The 18,947-nt window shown below is 39.2% G+C and overlaps 1 protein-coding gene across 4 annotated transcripts in view; it reads right to left on the minus strand.

The window, feature by feature from the left end:
• LOC128867410 (afadin) overlaps positions 1-18,947 on the minus strand; it is a 115,881-nt gene that overhangs the window by 71,340 nt on the left and 25,594 nt on the right. For all 4 annotated transcript variants that reach the window (XM_054108607.1, XM_054108622.1, XM_054108597.1 and 1 more), the window contains 3 exons: positions 961-1,157; positions 780-888; positions 494-687 (listed from right to left, as the gene is read on the minus strand). In XM_054108607.1, the coding sequence (XP_053964582.1) occupies positions 494-687; positions 780-888; positions 961-1,065 (408 nt within the window). In that variant the 5' untranslated portion in view covers positions 1,066-1,157. The remainder of the gene's footprint in view (positions 1-493; positions 688-779; positions 889-960; positions 1,158-18,947) is intronic.

An 18,947-nucleotide genomic window follows, 5' to 3' on the forward strand; every position in this document is an offset into this window, starting at 1 on the left:
ATGTAGTATTATTATTTTTTTTTTGCATAAATTTATGCGATGTGGCAACTGTAAAAACTATATATGCTACATACTCTAAAGTTATTAGGTACAGGTTAATTATGAAAGCTATTTTACTATAAATGTGTAACTTTTGAAAGTATTTTTTTCGCTGTGGCAGAGCAGGGGACCAGATTTAGTGAACTGTTACAACAACAACAAAGTTAGGATCAAGTGACAGAAGCTAGGTATTACTTTTTGTTAGAAATGAAACTGAGAAAAACAAAAAATTTATGAGAAAATTGCATGCTCTTATTTATGTGGCATGAGGCTGTAGGTATACCTACAGGCATGCATTGACAGCCCGAGTAATCATCTTTAAGTTCTTAAGTAACTTAAGTTAAATTTACAACTAAAGTAATTACGTAAGTTCCTTTTATAAAATACACATCTTTTGTTTGATAACCGTTTTTCATGCTTCAATGATTTTGATGCTTCAATGCTTTTTGCTTACCGTAGTTTTTTGGTCTATGTTCTTGAGCAAAAACCGACCCTCGCGATCATCGATATGCCAATTCAACTGTACTAGCAATGGCTTTTCATCGGCATTCAAGCGGCGTTCTTCGCCATTCGCATGCACCTCATAGAGGGCGTAATTTGGCACTGACAGCATACGCATGTCGGGACGGAATTTTTCGATGAGGGTATCTTCAGAAGGAAATACGTAACGAAATGAGAAAAATGCATTTATTAATTAAGAAAACAAAAAACAAACGACATTAAAGCGCCAGTGTACATACCAATAACATCGGAAACTGTGGCATCGGAGGCAACACGAATGCACTTGGTAGCGACCTTTTGTCCAGCATCTTGGAAATAAAATCGCATAACGCCATGAAATAATAGATTCTATAAAAAAAATTACGTGTTTCATTTTAATTTTTCATTTCGATCCACTCGATTGCTGCGATTTCCACTCACCTCATCCGGTTCGGATAAGGCGAACAAATCCAAACGATTCGCATTCCATTGCTGGATGACAGAGCGTACGGCTTCTCGATCGAGCATTTTTCTATCGTGTGTCATTATCTGCTTAGCTGCTAAAATCTGGCGAACGAATCAGCTGGAAGTGCTGCATGCATTTGCGTTTCGTTTACGAGGGAAGCGCTTGGGCAATCCTACAAAAGTAAGAGAAAAAAGATCATAAATTAGTAATTTCACTAGCCAAGTGCTACTAATTAATTTTAAATTAATTATTTTTATAGCTTAACCACTTAACTGCTCTAATCTCGCGCTGTGCTAGTCCCTAACTGATTTAAAACATTTTTTATAGGCGATTTAAGATTGTTTCTCAACATAATAATTTAGATTTCGAAAATAACAAAAGTTACAGTGCCCCGATAATCTTAGTTCTTTTGTTTTGTAACCTCTTTTTATTTTGTATTTTTTTTTTTTTAATTTTGTATTTTTTCCCCATTTTGTCATGACCACAAATTTGTGTCTACAAAATTGAGGGTGTGTTTTGTGTTTTTAATGCAAGTGAAACCATGCATGTCACAACACAAAATTGTTTCAACAGCAAAAACTTACAACTGCATTAAGGTTCAACCTCGTTTATGGCGGCACAAAATAAAAACACACAAAAAACCAAAAGATAGGGTTGCGGGTTGCATTGCATGGGATCAAGCTGTCTTTGTTGCTTTGCTATTAACCGTAAATGGCTTAGGCTTTCTTACAACTTTTATTTCAAATTTATTTTTCTTTCTATTTCTTTGTTTAATAACCGTCGACGGTTACACTTAGTTGATCACAAATGTAAAAGCGACAAAGTAGCAACCAATTTTCTTATTCTACTCGTATACCCGCCGCCGTCAGCCGTTTATTAATGCGGAAACTTTTTCAAACAATTTAGTTTCGAACTGTTTTCTGTGACAGACAGTCGGTCGACATGAGCGGGTACATATGTAGAGTATTCGCAATTTTTTTCGTGCAAGGCGGATGCACATACATATGTGCTATGCATACATGTACTATATATGGCTGACTCGCTTGAGTAAGGCCACAGTCGCACCCACCCATCAAATGTTCATGCATAGCTTTTGTTGCGAATTTCTTTAAGAACTCGTACGTCTGCACATACACAGGTACTTGCAAACAAACGTGCATATGTATGTACATACATACACATACGAGAATTGCATAGTTTACAGTGAAATTACTCATGCACGATGCCAAGAGCACCACTGGCATATTATGTTTCTCACTTGGTACTAAAGAGGTCATATACATGAGAGCACATGCACTCACATACAACACCAACCACATATGTACACTCCGCATTGAGGACCGAGCTAGTGAATGATTCTAGTTTGAAACTGGTGGTGTTTCGGCAAATTCAAACTGATCTAATATTGAAAAATTATTGAAAATTTTTTTGTTGATAATTCATTGGAATTCTTCGTGGGGCAAATGGCGTTTTCTAAAACTCCGAGTAGAATACTTGAATGGTTCGTGTAAAAAATAATTATAAATATGAAGTTGTAATGGCTTGCAATTCAGTAGCAGCCAACAGCTCAGGAAATTGAAAATTATTTAGGTACAATAGACATAAATCATACCAACTTGATCTGAGAAATTGTTATTTTTAGGAAAATTAGCCGTAAAAGCATTTGTATAGTTACGCTTGGAGTGTTGGAGATAAATATTCTGTGGCAGATTTTTGGACCTATGCACGTTGGCGACGGCGAGTAGCGCAGGCGATGGAACAATGAGCTGTATGAGCTTTTCGACAGCGACATAGACAGAGCAGCGAATACAGATTCGCGGCTTCGTTGGCTGGGTCATGTCGTCCAAATGGATACAAACGCTCCGGCTCTGAAAGTATTCGATGCGATGCCAGCTGGTGGTAGCAAAGAAAGATGAAGACCTCTTCTACGTTGAAAATATCAGGTGGAGAAGGACTTGGCAAGAGAAAAAATGACTGGTGCGCTTTGTTAAATTCAGCCAAAACCGCTCCAATCAAGAAGAAAAAGAAGAAGCAGAAGAAATACCACCTTGAAAAGTGATATTGTCGCTTTGAAAAGGCTCCTCATCAACTGTAACGAACCTATGCCAGCGTTTGATCCAGCTTTCGAAACTCTTCTGGAACTCTATTTTCGGTATAGCCACCAGAGCAGTCTTCGATTTTTCTCATTACTTCCTTTCGACTGTTAAAACGCCACTTCCCCGTGGTGGTTTATTGAGTCGGTCAAACCGAAAAAAATAGCAGGAAGTCATTTCAGGTGAATTCGATGGCTGTTTAACGGTATTCGTTTCGTTCTTGGTCAAAATTTCGGGTAATGATGGCATTGTGCGACGGTGCGTTTTTAAAGCCCACAAATTATTTTCTTTTTTTGGCAAATCGCTTCCCGTAAACGTCTCACAACGTTCAAATAATAGTCTATATTAAGTGTCTGAACTTCTGGCAAAAATTCATGGAATAAAATCCAATTGTAATCCATAAAAACCGTGAGCATCTCTTTCTTTTTTTTGGTCTTGGTCCACTTGGAGCTCTCTACTCGCTCACCTGATGTCTGGGTTACGTTTCGTATTCATAAACCCACGTCTCGTCTCTAATAATGAAGCGTTTGCTGAGTTTTGGATCGGATTCTGCCTTGAAAACCATGTCTTTGACAATATCAAGAATCCACCTTTTTGTATGAAATTCAAGTCCTTTGGGGACTACTTTGCAAACAAAAAAATTTCTTTTCAACGTTGCCTATGATTTGGGAGCACTGATTATTTTTATTTTAACAAGAGATAAAAAAAAAACAAAATATAGTTATAAACCATGGCGAAAGGGCCCAGGTGCTGTAAAGCGCAGCGACAGCTTATTTACAGAATTTGAAATCATCTGTAAACACGATTCGGGAAATATCGAAGCATTTGCGATGTTCTAAAAATATGGTTTATAAGGCACTTAAACATATTGAAAAATTTGGTAACGCAAATAATGGGGCAACGACTCAGAGCACGAAAGACCACTCCTAGAGAAGATGAGTTGATATGAAGCATAGCCACATTGGTAGCCTGACATTTAAAAGCTCCAGCGCTATCAAGAATAAAAATAACGAAAACCCATACCTTGTTCGCCAAATAGCAGAATAATAAGGTACAATATTTTGTATGGTGATAAATCAAAGTTCTGTCGTTTCGGATGCAGTGGAAAAAGATATATTTGGCGTCCCAAGAAAGAGTAGCAAGCTTCACTTTTCACACCAAACTCTATAAAGCATGGCGGTAGTAATGTTATGGTATGGGCATCTTTTTTCTGGCATAAGGCGTAAGGACCAACATCTTTCGTTTCCACGACAGTCGGTTCTACGTTACCGAAACGTCCCGGGTTTATATCCGGCCGGACTGTCACTCCAGCAGCATTCCCCGTATGTAAGTATAGGGAATGTTTATGCTGCTACAACAACAACAACCAACATCTTTATAAATCCATTATAACAGACGTAATGATGAAGAAATTTTAATCATACGATGACATCACTCTAATCGGGTTGCGAAAGTTCAGAAAGTTTTCCCACGTTTTGCGCACCGATCTTTATACGTTTTAGAATGTTTATTGAGTGATTAAAAAACACTAGATAGCAGAAGATCTATTCTCTTGTGTTCATTTATTTTTAGCATCATTACTGGGACTATTGACTGTCCTTCCCTTCTGAGTAAAATTCAATTTAATGTTTCCTATAAGAATCTTCGACACTATGAAGCAGATATAGACAGATGGTAAACGACATTCATTGGGATACTCTTACCACCTTCCTAAACAACCGACCCGCGAATGCCGTTATCGGAGACCAACCACTAATACTACCAATTGTAGACGAAGAGCTCCAGCTACCTCGCGAGATCCGTGCAACTTTGGCTCAATTACGATCTGGTTAGTGTAGCAGGTTAAACTCCTACTTATCCAGAATAGACCCCGACATACTCAATATACATATGTATGTCCGGCGTGTGAACGCACGATACTAACAACCAAAAATTCACATATCCTCTCATACCCACTCTCCTAACAACCCTCTCCCTCTGGACCCAACCTGTCGAAACAGCACGTTTCCTGGTCCTACCATTAGATGAGTTAGACAATGGCGATTGGTGACTACAGTGCGGACAGGCTCAACGCGATGAAACCTTACACATTAGCTTCTCGATAACCAATTATGGGGTGAATGCTCCGATTTCTGGGGCATGTGTGGATATAAATTTGGTTTTCAATTCTTTTGGTGCTGATTTTACATGACCGCCGTAGCCGAATGAGTTGGTGTGTAACTATCATTCAGAAGTACGTAGATTCGAATGTCCATGAAACACCAAAATGGTAGAAAGTTTTTAAAAAAAAAATGGCAAGCCTCCGATTGTAGTTCTGCCATGAAAAAGCTCCTAAAAAAAACCATCTGCCGTTCGGAGCCGGCTTCAAGCTGTAAGTCATTCCATTTGTGGAACAACATTAACACGCACACCACTAATAGGAGCAGGAGCTAGGCCAAACACCCAAAAAGGGTATAAGAACCAATTATAGTAATCATTGTATGCCATCTTAGTCAACCATCTTAAACTATTTTTTTCTTACTTAGTAGTAAGAATGTATCCATTCAAAGAATTTATTTACAGAAAGCAAATAATATCAGTTTTTTCGTGAACAAACTGCTTTTACATCCTCTGTTACGTCAGCAAATCAGCTGATTTTTTCTAAATCGCTGAAAGCTGGTTAACGGTCTGATGTTGGCCACACTGTCTGAATTCTCTACACTGTGACTGCTGTACACATACATTTATTTATACTTCCAAATAGATATATTTCGTCGCCTCTTGAAACCGCTATCAAACTCTCTTTTATGATCTCGAAACGGTGTTCGTAGAGTCTTTGTAGTTTATTGAGGAGCCAGAAATCTCCCGGAATACAACGGTTGTGAAACCACCTGGATCACGGTTTTGGCCAAATAGTCGCGAGCAACACAATTTGTTTGTACTACGAGCTTACAAAAAAAAAAGATAAATATGTATGTATTTATTCAAATTGATATACCCTTGAATTTTAAACTGGAAAATCACCTTTTAATTTGATCATAGTAGCATCTTTGCAATCTTTTATCTTTTACTGTCTTTCTGTTTCGTAGTGGTGCCCCCCACCAACGTTTATGACCCAACCGTGGTACTACTGATACCTTCGTTTGTTTTGATTCTACATTTGCCTTTTGTCATTGCGCCGTACGACCATCGACTTTGTTTACGTTTGCCATTCGCTCTTTTCTACGGCCTCGTTTACTGTCGTTTGATTGTTTTTTACCTCCGCTCAACTGAAAGTTCACCAAGACTTTTTGTCGTCCAAGTGTAATTTGCCAACATTCTTATGGCGCTTTAGACCGTTTGTTAACGATTTTTGCTAGCTTTGTTCGTTCTTTTTCCCTCTCAGATATTAATCCAATTTTACAGCAATGTACTTAATATTACAGTACAGGTTCGTACTCTGTTTTCCACCTTTCCGGTCGTCACACAACTTTAATCAGCTTTCTGCGCTGCGCGTAACAGTGTTAGAAATTTTTCTTATGCGGCTCGGCTCGCCTGTTGTTGGTGCGATCTGAGTGTAATAATTCAAAGCAAAAATACCAAACTGGTTGTTGACTTTTATACTCGTACCTGGGTACATATACCTATTACGTGTTTAAACAGTTATACCGATGTTCATGCATATGTATGGATGTATGTGTGTACATGAATTTATGTAGTCAGATTACAATCGTTAAAATTATAGGCCAGTAAGCGTAAAATATGAGTCAAGTGGATAATTGCCAAATAGTCAAAAAGAATATTACAGTACTGCTAGTGTAAGAACCATGACGAAAGTACAGATTTGAACCTTTGCGATCACAAAAAAATACTTGTTAAACTTATATGAAAAAATTTAAGTGTTTGAAAAAACTATATATACAAAAAAAAAAGAAAAAATAATAATAAAAACAAAATTAAAAAAAAAAATTAAAAAAAAACAAAACAATTAAAACAAAAAAAAGACAAAAAAATTAAAAAAAAATAAATATATATACAAAAAATTTTTTTTAAATACATAAATATAAGAACAAAAAAAAATAAAAAAAAAATAAATAAATAAAAAAAAAAAAAATAAATAAAAAATTAATAAATATAAAAATAAACAAAAAATAATAATAAAAAACAAATTAAAGTATAATGCTACTGCCCGTGAAAATAATTTCGATCTGTTCGACGCCTAATGGTTAGATAAAATCCTACTCCTAAATCGTTCCCAAGTTTTTCTTCAATAGGTTCCAAGTACGCCCTTGAGACTAATAGTCTTAGAGCTTTGTACAACAAGCACACAAGTTAAAGCAGTTCCACATGAGGTGTGGCTATTAAAAAACGGAACTGATGGTGTAAAATATTTTACTTAGATTTTATATACTTATACTCAGCACCAAAAGAAAGTGTACACCACATATTGACAAGTTTTGATTTTTTTGTTTAAATTTTTTTACTTTTGTTTAATTTTTTTTTTTCTATTTTGCAATCTACATACAGTCTATGTGCAGAGATCAAGAGAGGAAGCTACGAAATGAGTGAATTACCATTCTGAGAGACAGCCAGGATGCTCTCAAGATCACGACAGTCGGTTCTACATTACTGGAACGACCCGGCCGGTACGACCTAGCCAAGGACTGTCACTACAGACGCATTCTCCGCGCATCTATGGGGAATGCTTATGCTGCTAAACAACAACAACAACCTTATCTTTCTTCGAGGTTAAGTCTATGAGTGTACAGAGAAATGAAATCTATTCGGATTTCATAAGCGCATCAGGAGGGTCATATGGTTCCCAGGACATATAGGAATACCTGAAAATGAGGCGGCTGATGAATTCGTTATAAAAGCTGAGGTCTCGCTAGTAATAGAACCAAAAACATTCCTTGCTTTGGGACAGCATTTCATCAAGAAAGAGCTTAAAAGCGTAGAACTTAGGCTAAGAGATATAAAATGGCACCCAACAATGGCATTAGGTTAGGTTAGGTTGAAGCGGTTGTCCACTGTAGGACACACTCAGGCTCATGACCCATTGTGATGCCGCGTGGGGAACTTGCCTTTATCCCTCCTACTCCCACACTGGACTTTTCAAAAAATGTGTAAGATCCTTAATTCCGACAGAGCCGAGATCTTCCAATTCATTAAAGGATTGTCTACCCAAAATGGCGAGTCTACGTCTGGATAGAGCAGGACAGTGACACAGAAGGTGCGGGATCGTTTCTTCCTCGTCTAGACAACTTCTGCAGAAGTCATGTGTTTGCACACACCTATTCTCTGGGCGGGCCTACCAATTAGGCAATGCCCCGTTATAACTGAAATCAATGTGTTATCTCTTCTTTGGAGAAGTTCCGTGCGTTTACTATTGAGAATCGGCCACAGCTGTCAGGCGTTTTTGCAAGTGGCATCATTACGCTATTTTTTATTCGCGACTTTTACAATTTCTTCCAAGCTAAGTAGTTTACATGTTTGTAAGGGTATACCTATACCATTGTCTATGTGCTCATCGGACAATTTGGTGCCGATTCTCGCTAGTTCATCGGTTCTGCAGTTCCCCACAATGCCACAATGGCCAGGAACCCATGTTATCATTAGGTGAATCTCAGTTAGAGGGTTGAAGCATCTCCTCACAGACATTCTCCCAGGTCACCGCAAATTACGCAGCCGTCTGCATAGGCTCAGGATATGATCCAGCGGCTCCTGCCGCTTTTGCGAATAGTCCCCAGAAGATTCAACAAACCTTCTGCGCGATGATAGCGAGAAGAAGGAATAGATATTTCGGCCTGATACTGCCAGAAGAAAAGCAAATACACTCAGCCCAACCCAGCTCCACGCTGGTTCCGTGTTACCACAACGGAACTTACCTGGTCTAAGTTAGTAGGCTATTCTAAACCGACTGCCACAGGAACCCAATCTAACCTAAGAACTAACACAATTATGGTTATACCCACAGTATTTGTGATCTAACGGTCATGAAGAAATGATATTTTATGTATATACGTAGTATGAATGCACATACACATAAACAATTAACATATTTTTACTCAAACCAAAAAAAAAAAGAAGAAATTAATTGAAATATTAAGTAATTCCAAGAAAGCCTAGAGCTCTTTGCTCTGAAAGCAAGTACTCCTAACATCAGATGAGTGCTTTTGTGAAGCCGCAAAAAATGTAGACATTTGTATGTATGTATGTGCGTATGTATGTATGGATGTGTATAAATGCTAATTGAGGAAGCTTCGCTTAGGTCATTGATGAAATTACTTAATTAAATATGCATTTACTCACTGCTCGCCGTTTGCATGAATATTTATGCTTTTCGTAATATAAAATTCAACAAGCCAATAGACAACAATAGTAATAAAGAGGCAAACGCAGCTGAATAATAAAATATAGAAACGAAAACAAATGCTATAAATACATAATTCAATTTGCATTCCAAGCAATAACTTATTTCCCTGTGGCATATCTTACTAGCACTCAGGCTAAAAGAAGTATTGATTTAGCGCAAAACACAAATATTTTGGAGAGGCGTGGTTCTTCAAAACACGTAGTGGGACACACATTGCGGCATTGAGCATTAATACTCTCGCCTGGTATACTTGCACTCGTATTGTGCACCTAATTATTATTTCATAAGACACTTAATTCCATTGGCGCATGCGTGAACGCACCTGCATGCACGCACGTAAATCGATGCCACTTGGGATCGACCAGTAATTGAAAGCTTCTGCTTGGCGCATTGGAAGCCAGTTCTATACCAGCCATGCGTGAGACGATTTGCGCCAACATTCCTTGGTAAGTCGTTCTCACTTTGTCTACATAAATATTGAGTGTAGTAAAACTTGTTTCGTTTTGAATTGAAGGCTTTAACGGTGTTGAAACTTGTGAATTCTGCTTTGATTTGTTGTTCAGAATAGGCGAATTGATCATTAGACAGGGAAAATAATTTGGAAAATATATTTTTATGTGCTTAAAATGAATATTTTGTCAAATATTTAAATATGTTCACGCCGCATCATTCATTGCTCCTCTGTCATTGTTAATAAAGACACAACTCCATTCGTTTCTACGACAGTCGGTTCTACGTTACCGGAACGATCCGGATTTATGTCCGGACAAGGACTTTCACTCCAGCAGCATTCCCCATATGTAAGTATGGGGAATGTTTATGATGCTACAACAACAACAACACAACTCCATTTGCCAATTTAATTTAGTATCGCCTGCTCGCGAATTGTCACTGAAAGTAGTAGATTTTATGCAATTTCAATTAAACTATAAATTGTAACTGAATAATCATCATAATTATTATAAATACCCAGCAACTCTGCGATTCCTAAGCTCAAAATTATCATTTTTTTTTAATTTTCCTGTGATAAAATTTAACAATTTTTTTTTCTACAATCCCTGCCCTGTTTCTTTTAAAAGTTTAAAATTTCCGTTGCTTAATTTATTTAATACAAACTTTTCAAATACCTATCACTTTTCACCAAAAGCCTGGTATTGGCAATTTGTGGAACTGTAACAAATCTCATTATGTTGGATTTTGTGGTTCCGAAGAAAAGCCCCCTTTTCCAATACCTACCACATTCCACTATAAGACAGTCATTTGCAATTTGCGTAACTGCATCATATCCCATTATATTGGGTAGTCGAAAAAGTCTTTTCGTATTGAACTTTATTAAATCAAATATCTACCATTTTGATCGACCACCTTTTGCCATTTTTCCTCTAGAGACATTATTCCGTCAGTGTAAAACTTTTGTGGTTTCTCGGCGAAAAACTGCGACAAGTAATTTTCACCGGCTTCTCTTGAAGCCAACTTTACTGCATTAAGGGAGTTCTGCATTGACCGAAACAAATGGTAGTCCGATGGTGCAAGGTCAGGGCTATATGGTGGATGCATCAAAACTTCCCAGCCAAGCTCTCCCAGTTTTTGCCGAGTCATCAAAGATGTGTGTGGCCTAGCGTTGTCCTGATGGAAGACGACGCCCTTTCTGCTGATCAGTTCTGGCCGTTTTTTTCGATTGCATGCTTCAATCTCATCAGTTGTTGAGAGTAAAGTGTAGAATCAATCGTTCGAGCAGGCTGGAGTAGCTCATAGTGGATGATTCCTTTCCAATCCCACCAAACACACAGCATAACCTTTCGAGGCGTCAATCCTGGCTTTGCGACCATTTGTTGAGCTTCACCACCCTTGCACCATGATATTTTTCGCACATTATTGTCGTATTTGATCCACTTTTCGTCTCCTGTTACCATTCGCTTCAGAAATGGTTCGATTTCATTTCGTTTCAGCAAAGAATCGCAGATGTTAATTCGGTCCATTAAATTTTTCACAGACAATTCATGTGGTACCCAAACATCGAGCTTCTTTTTGAATGTTTAGTGCCTTGGCGATGTCATGGCAGCTTATGTGACGGTCCTGGTCAATCTTTTCCAGAATTTCATCGACTTTTTCAACGATAGGTCGACCGGAGCGAGGTGCATCTTTCACATCGAAATTTCCAGAACGGAAGCGAGCGAACTATTATTGTGCTACACGAACTGATACAGCAACGTCTCCGTAAACTTCACAAATTTCATTGGTGGCTTGTGTGGCATTCTTCCCTTTTTTATACAAAAATTTCAAAATATAGGGAATTTCTTCATTATTTTCACTCATTTTTGAACAGCTATAACTTTTTTCAACTTCTCCGAATTTGATTTTTTTTGGTTAAATGAAGCTTAAAATGTCACCTTTCTAACACCATATGATATGACACAATGTGATTTGTAGCATTGGAGATAGATGCCTCCAACGACATCTATTGACAAAATACGAAGACTTTTTCGACTACCCAATATTAGCTTTAGTGCTTCTCCGGAATTTGAGGTATTCTGCACGTAAACATCCTCGAATCGTACATTTGGATGTACGAGGACGGTTCAATAAGTACCCTTGCTTGATGATAGAGGGCGTTGCTGAGGGATTGATTGATAGGTTAGTTTGGATTTGGCAGCTATTCGAGTCAGACGTGTTTCACGATTTTCGCTAAGATGGAAAAATATCAGTATCGTTCGGTAATTCGCTCTTTGATTTTAGATGGGGGAAAAATGCGAAGAGATAAAAGCAAAGTTGGATGCTGTCTATGGGGACGCTTCGCCATCTGTGACCACAGTTGAGGAGCGACCAGAACGTCCGGCAGAAATCATTCAAAAGGACCACGACATGATTCTCGCTGATCGACGAACGAAAGTGCGTGAAGTAACAGAGGTCATTCGTGTGTCGACCGGAACGGCAATTAATATTTTACTTGATAATTTGGCGATTACGGCGGCCGCCGTAGCCGAATGGGTTGGTGCGTGATTACCATTCGGAATTCACCGAGAGGTCGTTGGTTCGAATCTCGGTGAAAGCAAAACTAATAAAAAAAATTTTCTAATAGCGGTCGCCCCTCGGCAGGCAATGGCAAACCTCCGAGTGTATTTCTGCCATGAAAAATCTCCTCATAAAAATATCTGCCGTTCGGAGTCGGCTTGAAACTGTAGGTCCCTCCATTTGTGGAACAACATCAAGACGCACACCACAAATAGGAGGAGGAGCTCGGCCAAACACCTAACAGAAGTGTACGCGCCAATTATTTTTTTTTTTTGCTTTTAATTTGGCGATGAAAGATTGCTCACGGAGGACAACAAGCGGAAGCGGCTGTTAACTTCGAAGCAGTTTTTGGCGCCATTTAAGCGAGATCCGAAGGAACTTTTGCGTAGAGTTGTCACCGTTGATGAAACCTGGATTCATCATTGCACACTAGAAACTAATCAATTGATTTCTCCCGGTGAATCTGCTCCACAGAAGGCGAGGACAGTCCCATCGGCCGGAAAAGTCAGGGTGACAAATTTTTGGGATGCGAACGGCGTCATCCTTATGGATTTTTTAGAAAAAGGAAGAACGATCACTGGACAATACTACAGTGAGTTATTGGACATCTTTCACAAAAAATTGAAGGAGACACGGCGGCATTAGGCGAAAAAGAAGGTGCTGTTTCACCATGATAACGCATCAGCACTTCAACCCGGAGTTGGCGCCGCCAAACTGCATGAATTGTGTTATGAATTGCTGCCGCACACCCCGTATTCACCCGATCTGGCTTCCTGCGAATTTTTCTTGTTCCCTAACATGAAGAAATGGGTCGCGGGAATAAAACTTACTTTAAACGAGAAAGCCATCGCCGAGACAGAGACGTATTTTGGAGAGTTCGTCAAATCCTATTTTTTGAGCGGTTAAAAAAATGGCCGGAGCGTTGGGAGAAGTTTATCTTTCTAAAAGGGGACTATGTTGAAAGATAAAAATTAAAAAAAGGGTCTTCATTTCTAACACGGGTACTTATTGAAACCCCCTCGTATTAACACCACTTTTCCTTTAAACTACTTCAGCTTCACACAATGATAAGTTCGGCTTTGTCACAAACAAATCAGTGATCTTCTGATCTTGCTTTGAAGAAGTACTTTATTTTAGGCCTCATCCTAGGAAGTCGTCAACGTTTTTAACATCTGTATACCATTGCATCCATTTATTTATAAACATCTTCGACTTCTTCAAATATTTTGCTGCAGATGCAGGTGACATTTTTGGATCTTTAAGATGTGTACATAGAAACACTGCTTGAAATCCTTTGTTATACGCGGAGCTCAATTCGTTCACAACGTTCGCTTTCTAAATTTCTCACACAACTGACAAATTGCACAACGCGTATGGCAAAAAGGGTACGCCTATTTAGCAACATTTAATTTTTTTTACAACGGAACTATAAGCTTGAGTTCTGTCGGTCACGCTTCCATTAGGTAGACCGTTTTGTTTTAGGAGGTGTAAAAGCAATTGAAAGCCTTAGTCAATGTGGGACTTTAACGCTACTAAACAAACGTCAAGTCCGACGATTAATCCTACAGAGATACCGATTTAGTAATTACGTGTGGAGGCCGTAACAGCTATAAGATGTTCCTTGAAGGTTGGACTGGAATGATCACCTGGGATTGTGTATCGTGTCCACCAACTAGCTTTTCTTTTTGCCTGCTCCTACTGATCAGCACCACTTCTATTTTTTGGGCAGTTAGTTGCAAGCTGGTGCTAATCAACCAACTTTGTAGCCTCGTAACAGACTGTACTTGGTTTTAATAAGCTCATATTAACGCGAACTCTTTGTGTTGAGTCCAGAAGTGTAATCATACAATAAGTTTCCAAATCAAAAGAATTTCACGAATTAAGTCACTGGTTTTGCTTATTTTTTCTTTTATTTTCACTTCTCATTCTCTTAAAGAAACACCCGATATATGTAACTTAAATTGGGCAGCTACAAATACAGGGTGGCTCACGAATCATGCTACAAAAACAAAACGTAATAACTTTTTTTCTGTGTGAGTAATCGGCTTTTTATTTTTTTATTTTGCAGATCAGTATTTAGATTTACAAAAAATGGAGGCTTGGGATACCGAAAAGAGGATTTGGATAGTGCAGCGGTACCATGCTTTGCAGTCCATCATTTCCGTCCAAAGGGAATTTAGGCGGGAGTTTGGCGGCACTCCCCCGAGCAGATGGACCATTATGAGGCTGGTGAACATGTTTGCTGAATCTGGAAGCATCGCACGCAGACCGTACCATCGAGATCCCCATGTTCGGGTCGAAGCCACAATCGCGGCTGTAGCATCGTCAATTCAGGCAAATCCAAGAGTTTCGACTCGTAACTTGTCGGCGCAAATTGGAGTTAGCAGACGGTCATTGCAGCGGATAGTTCATGATGACTTAAACTTGTTTCCGTACAAAGTTCAAATCACAAGCAAATTAAACCCTCTGGATTTGCCTATTCGCCTGGAATTTTGCCAAAAAATTATTGAAATGGCCGAAGAAGACAACCACTTCATAAATTGCTTGTTTATGTCTGATGAGGTCCATTTTGATCTAAACGGCAATGTAAACAAGCAAAATTGCCGTATATGGAGTCAATCAAATCCGCAAATACTCCATGAGATGGAACTGCACCCAGAACGAGTCACAGTGTGGAGCGCAGTTTCATCAAGGTGCATTGTCGGGCCATACTTCTTCGAAGAAAACGGTGTAACAGCGACTGTAAATGGGGACCGTTATTTAAACATGTTGAAGGAGTTTTTTTATCCAGAACTGCGGCGAAGACGTATCCCTTTTAACAGCATTTGGTTCCAGCAAGATGGAGCAACTGCACATATAGCCAGACCGGTTATGGAGGAGCTCCAACGAAAATTTAGAAATAAATTGATATCCAGAAATTCCACTTTCCGCTGGCCCCCAAGGTCACCTGACCTCACTGCACCAGATTTTTTTTTATGGGGTTATCTCAAACAAGAGGTGTGTAAAACAAAACCAAGTAATTTGACTGAATTGAAGCAGTCCATCACAACAATAATTGAGGCGATCCCGACTTCAACCCTTCAGTGCGCAATGAACAATTTTCTCATCAGGTGTCGCATATGCGTGAATGAGCATGGAGGTCATTTACGTTCTATTATTTTCAAAACTAATTAGTTACATAAAATAAAATTGAATTATCTATACAATAAAAAAACAAAAAGTTAAATACATTGATTAGAAAAAAATTTAGTACGTTTTGTTTTTGTAGCACGATTCGTGCGCCACCTTGTACATAAAAAAATAGGTTTTCTTAACAAATCTGTGGAATCGAATGCAAAAATTTGTATGGATCTCGAGCTTCGAAAAACACGGAACCAATTAATTGCGTTATTCGAGCGAAGTGTAAATATGTAATTTTTTTGTTGTAAGCGCACAAAAGTATGCACATAGAAGCAGTTTATTTACTCTACACATACATACATACATGCATATATATGCAAGTTTTATTCATTAGCTAGTGAAAGGTACAGTAATTTAAATAAATCCAATGACTTTGGAAATTAACTTTTTCTTCTTGCACTCGTCAGTTTGACAGCAGTAAGCAACTTACATAAAAACATAAATATGTATGTATGTATTTAAAAGCAGTTTTTGGAGAAATTTTGCTACTGGAATTTTTCGCCACAGTAATCAATGCCAAAGTATGATGACGCCGAGGCGACGCGGAGCCGCAAAGTGGTGCTAATAAACAGTTTACCCTAGCAAAGTGCCGCTACAACCAAATGAAGAAACCCAAAGAGCAGCAAAAAATACGACGAAACAACAACAAAGTAGCGAAAGTGATCACCCAAACCCAATATGTGTATTTCACGTCGAATGCAACTGGAAATAGTTAAAAGCTCAACAATAGAAATGTTAAAAGGAAAACAGAGAAACATCACGTTCGCGGAGCATAATGATGTAAAGCGTGCACAATAAAAGCAAGAAACACACGCGCACTCACGGCCATGCATATAACAAATGAGGTTCGTATGTTTGCACACACACACATGCGTGCATATATACAAACGCGCGTAACTATACAACTGAAACGCAGCGAATTTTGCACCACTATGGTCCAGTGCGTCAAGTTACCTAACATGGCCGGCCAATCTTTGCATTTGGGTACATATCTACATACATACAAATATACGTATATACGTTTCACTCTTTAGCTGTAAGAATGTCGTAAATCAAAAATGTCCGTTTTTTGTTAGAGAAGCATGCAAAAATGAGCACCAGTTCTGCCTGGTGAGGTTCAGCGCACTAGACAGGGCTAATTTTTCTTGACGCTCAGCAAGCAATACCTGCTGGGGTGCTACCGGAGGCATCATCCCTGCGGACACTTGCTAGAAACTGGGCCACTTTACAGGCGAGTCAGCAGACATCTCTTGTTCTTGTTGTTGCAGCAGCATAAACATTCCCCAGAGATGTACGAGGAATGTTGCTGGAGTGACAGTCCTTGGCCGGATATACATCTGCATCGCTCCGGTAATGTATAACCGACTGTTGTGGCAACGAGGAGACATCTCTTCAACATTACTGACGGGGGAGCAGACACTTCAACAATAGCAGACACGACTGCAACTACTGGATCGGACAGTTTACAGAAACGCATTAAACGACATTCATCGGAAGTCTCTTAGCACCTTCCTAAACTCTCAACTCCCGAATGCCATCATTGAAGCCCAACCTGCACCAATTGCAGATGAAGAGCTGTAGCTGCCTCTGAGACCCATTAAACAACATTCATTGGGAGTATCTTATTACCTTCCTAAGCTCCCGACTCCCTAATGTAGTCCTTGAAGCCTGAAGTGCTGCAGCTGCTTCTGAGACCCGTGTAACTTTGGCTCAATTACGTTCTGGATTTTGTAGTAGGTTAAACTCCAGCCCATCCAGAATCAATCCCGACATACTTAATATATGTCCCGCATGTGAAGGCATCCCGCACGATTCTAACCAAGGATCCTTATGCCCTCTTAAACCCACTCATCTAACAACCCTCTCCCTCTGGGCCCAACCCGTCGAAACAACATATTTTCTGTGCCTACCGTTAGATGAACTAGACGATGATGAACCGTGACTACACTGCACTGATAGGGCTTAATGAACTGCTACAACAACAACAACCAGCTCTTTCCACTGCCAGCTGTTTGAATTCATGGCCATATCTATAAAAAAAATTCCATTAAATGAAAATGTGTCTTTACCTTTACTTAGGGAGGCATAGGAAATTGAAAACCGTGCAGCTATTTTTCTCGAATTTTCGATCTTTTGATTTATGTCGTTTTTCCAGCAAACGACCGATATGTACATTCATCTCGAATGGGTAACAATTAACCACAACCACTTACATGACCACAGATACTGTTGGCTACCAGCCGCCACTAGGCACCAGCAAACTAAAGCAAAAGTGCCAGTTACGAAGTGAAATTTCAATTTTCTTTTCCATCAACCTGAGGTGAGACGAGCATTCGGCGGTCGGTTGTAGATTTTCTTTCAGTACATACGAATTTCTGTTGGTTACAAATTGCTTTATGATGATTAGTAAATTGTGCACAATTTAACAAATAATAGAGAGATGAATATTAACTGTTCAGTCATTGTTGTATTGTTTTGCTATCTTTTGGTTTGCCAACATTTCTGGTCTTTGGGTGAAGGTGCAACCAACCGACTGGTAAACAGGTGGCTCTTAATTAGGCCAGGAAGTAATTAAGCTCTTGAGTACGTCTCGGCAGTGCTACCAGCATAGCCAGCAACAACAAAAAATTGCCCATATAAAAACAAACATTTATTTTGGCGTTGGATTTAGAAGCAATTATTTTGCCAGGCAGTCGGTTGCCACTTTCTGTTTATTGTGGTACACTATGTACATATGAATGTATGAAAGTAAGTATGTATGTATGTAAGTGCAAGTCTACTATGTTCTACATTTGGATGTGGGAAAATAAGCCTAAATGCGCGTTTGCCTAATTATTTCTTAACGAGCAAATGATGCAGCCTTTGGATGAGCTACATAAAATATGCTATCGGACGGTAGTAATTGGCAATCACAGATGCAATTTCATAAATATGTAAAACATTTAAGAATAAAATAAGTTTTGGGCAAAGAACTAACTAAAGGAACGAATTAATCGCCAAAATTATCGTAATACTCGTATACGTTTACCTCACCCAAAACTCCGAACGGAGCAGGGTTTCCCACCGCGCTTAGCTTGCGTTGTTGTTGGTGTAGCAGTTCAGTAGGCCCTGCCAGTGCGGTGTCGACACAAATCGTCGTTTTTTAACTCATATCACGGTAGGCCCAGGAAACGTGCTATTTGGACAGGTTGGGTCCAGAGGGAGAGGGGTGTTAAGTGACTGGTTTTAAGAGGGCTTACGTCGACCTCATCAAGTGGAGCAGTCGAGTAGGATATCCCTCCCTACCTAACTTTCGACAACTTTTAAAAAGCACTCGATACGAGTTCCCACGACAGCCGGTTCA

The sequence above is a fragment of the Anastrepha ludens genome, chromosome 2 (genome assembly GCF_028408465.1).
Source record: "Anastrepha ludens isolate Willacy chromosome 2, idAnaLude1.1, whole genome shotgun sequence".
Lineage (NCBI taxonomy): Eukaryota > Metazoa > Arthropoda > Insecta > Diptera > Tephritidae > Anastrepha > Anastrepha ludens.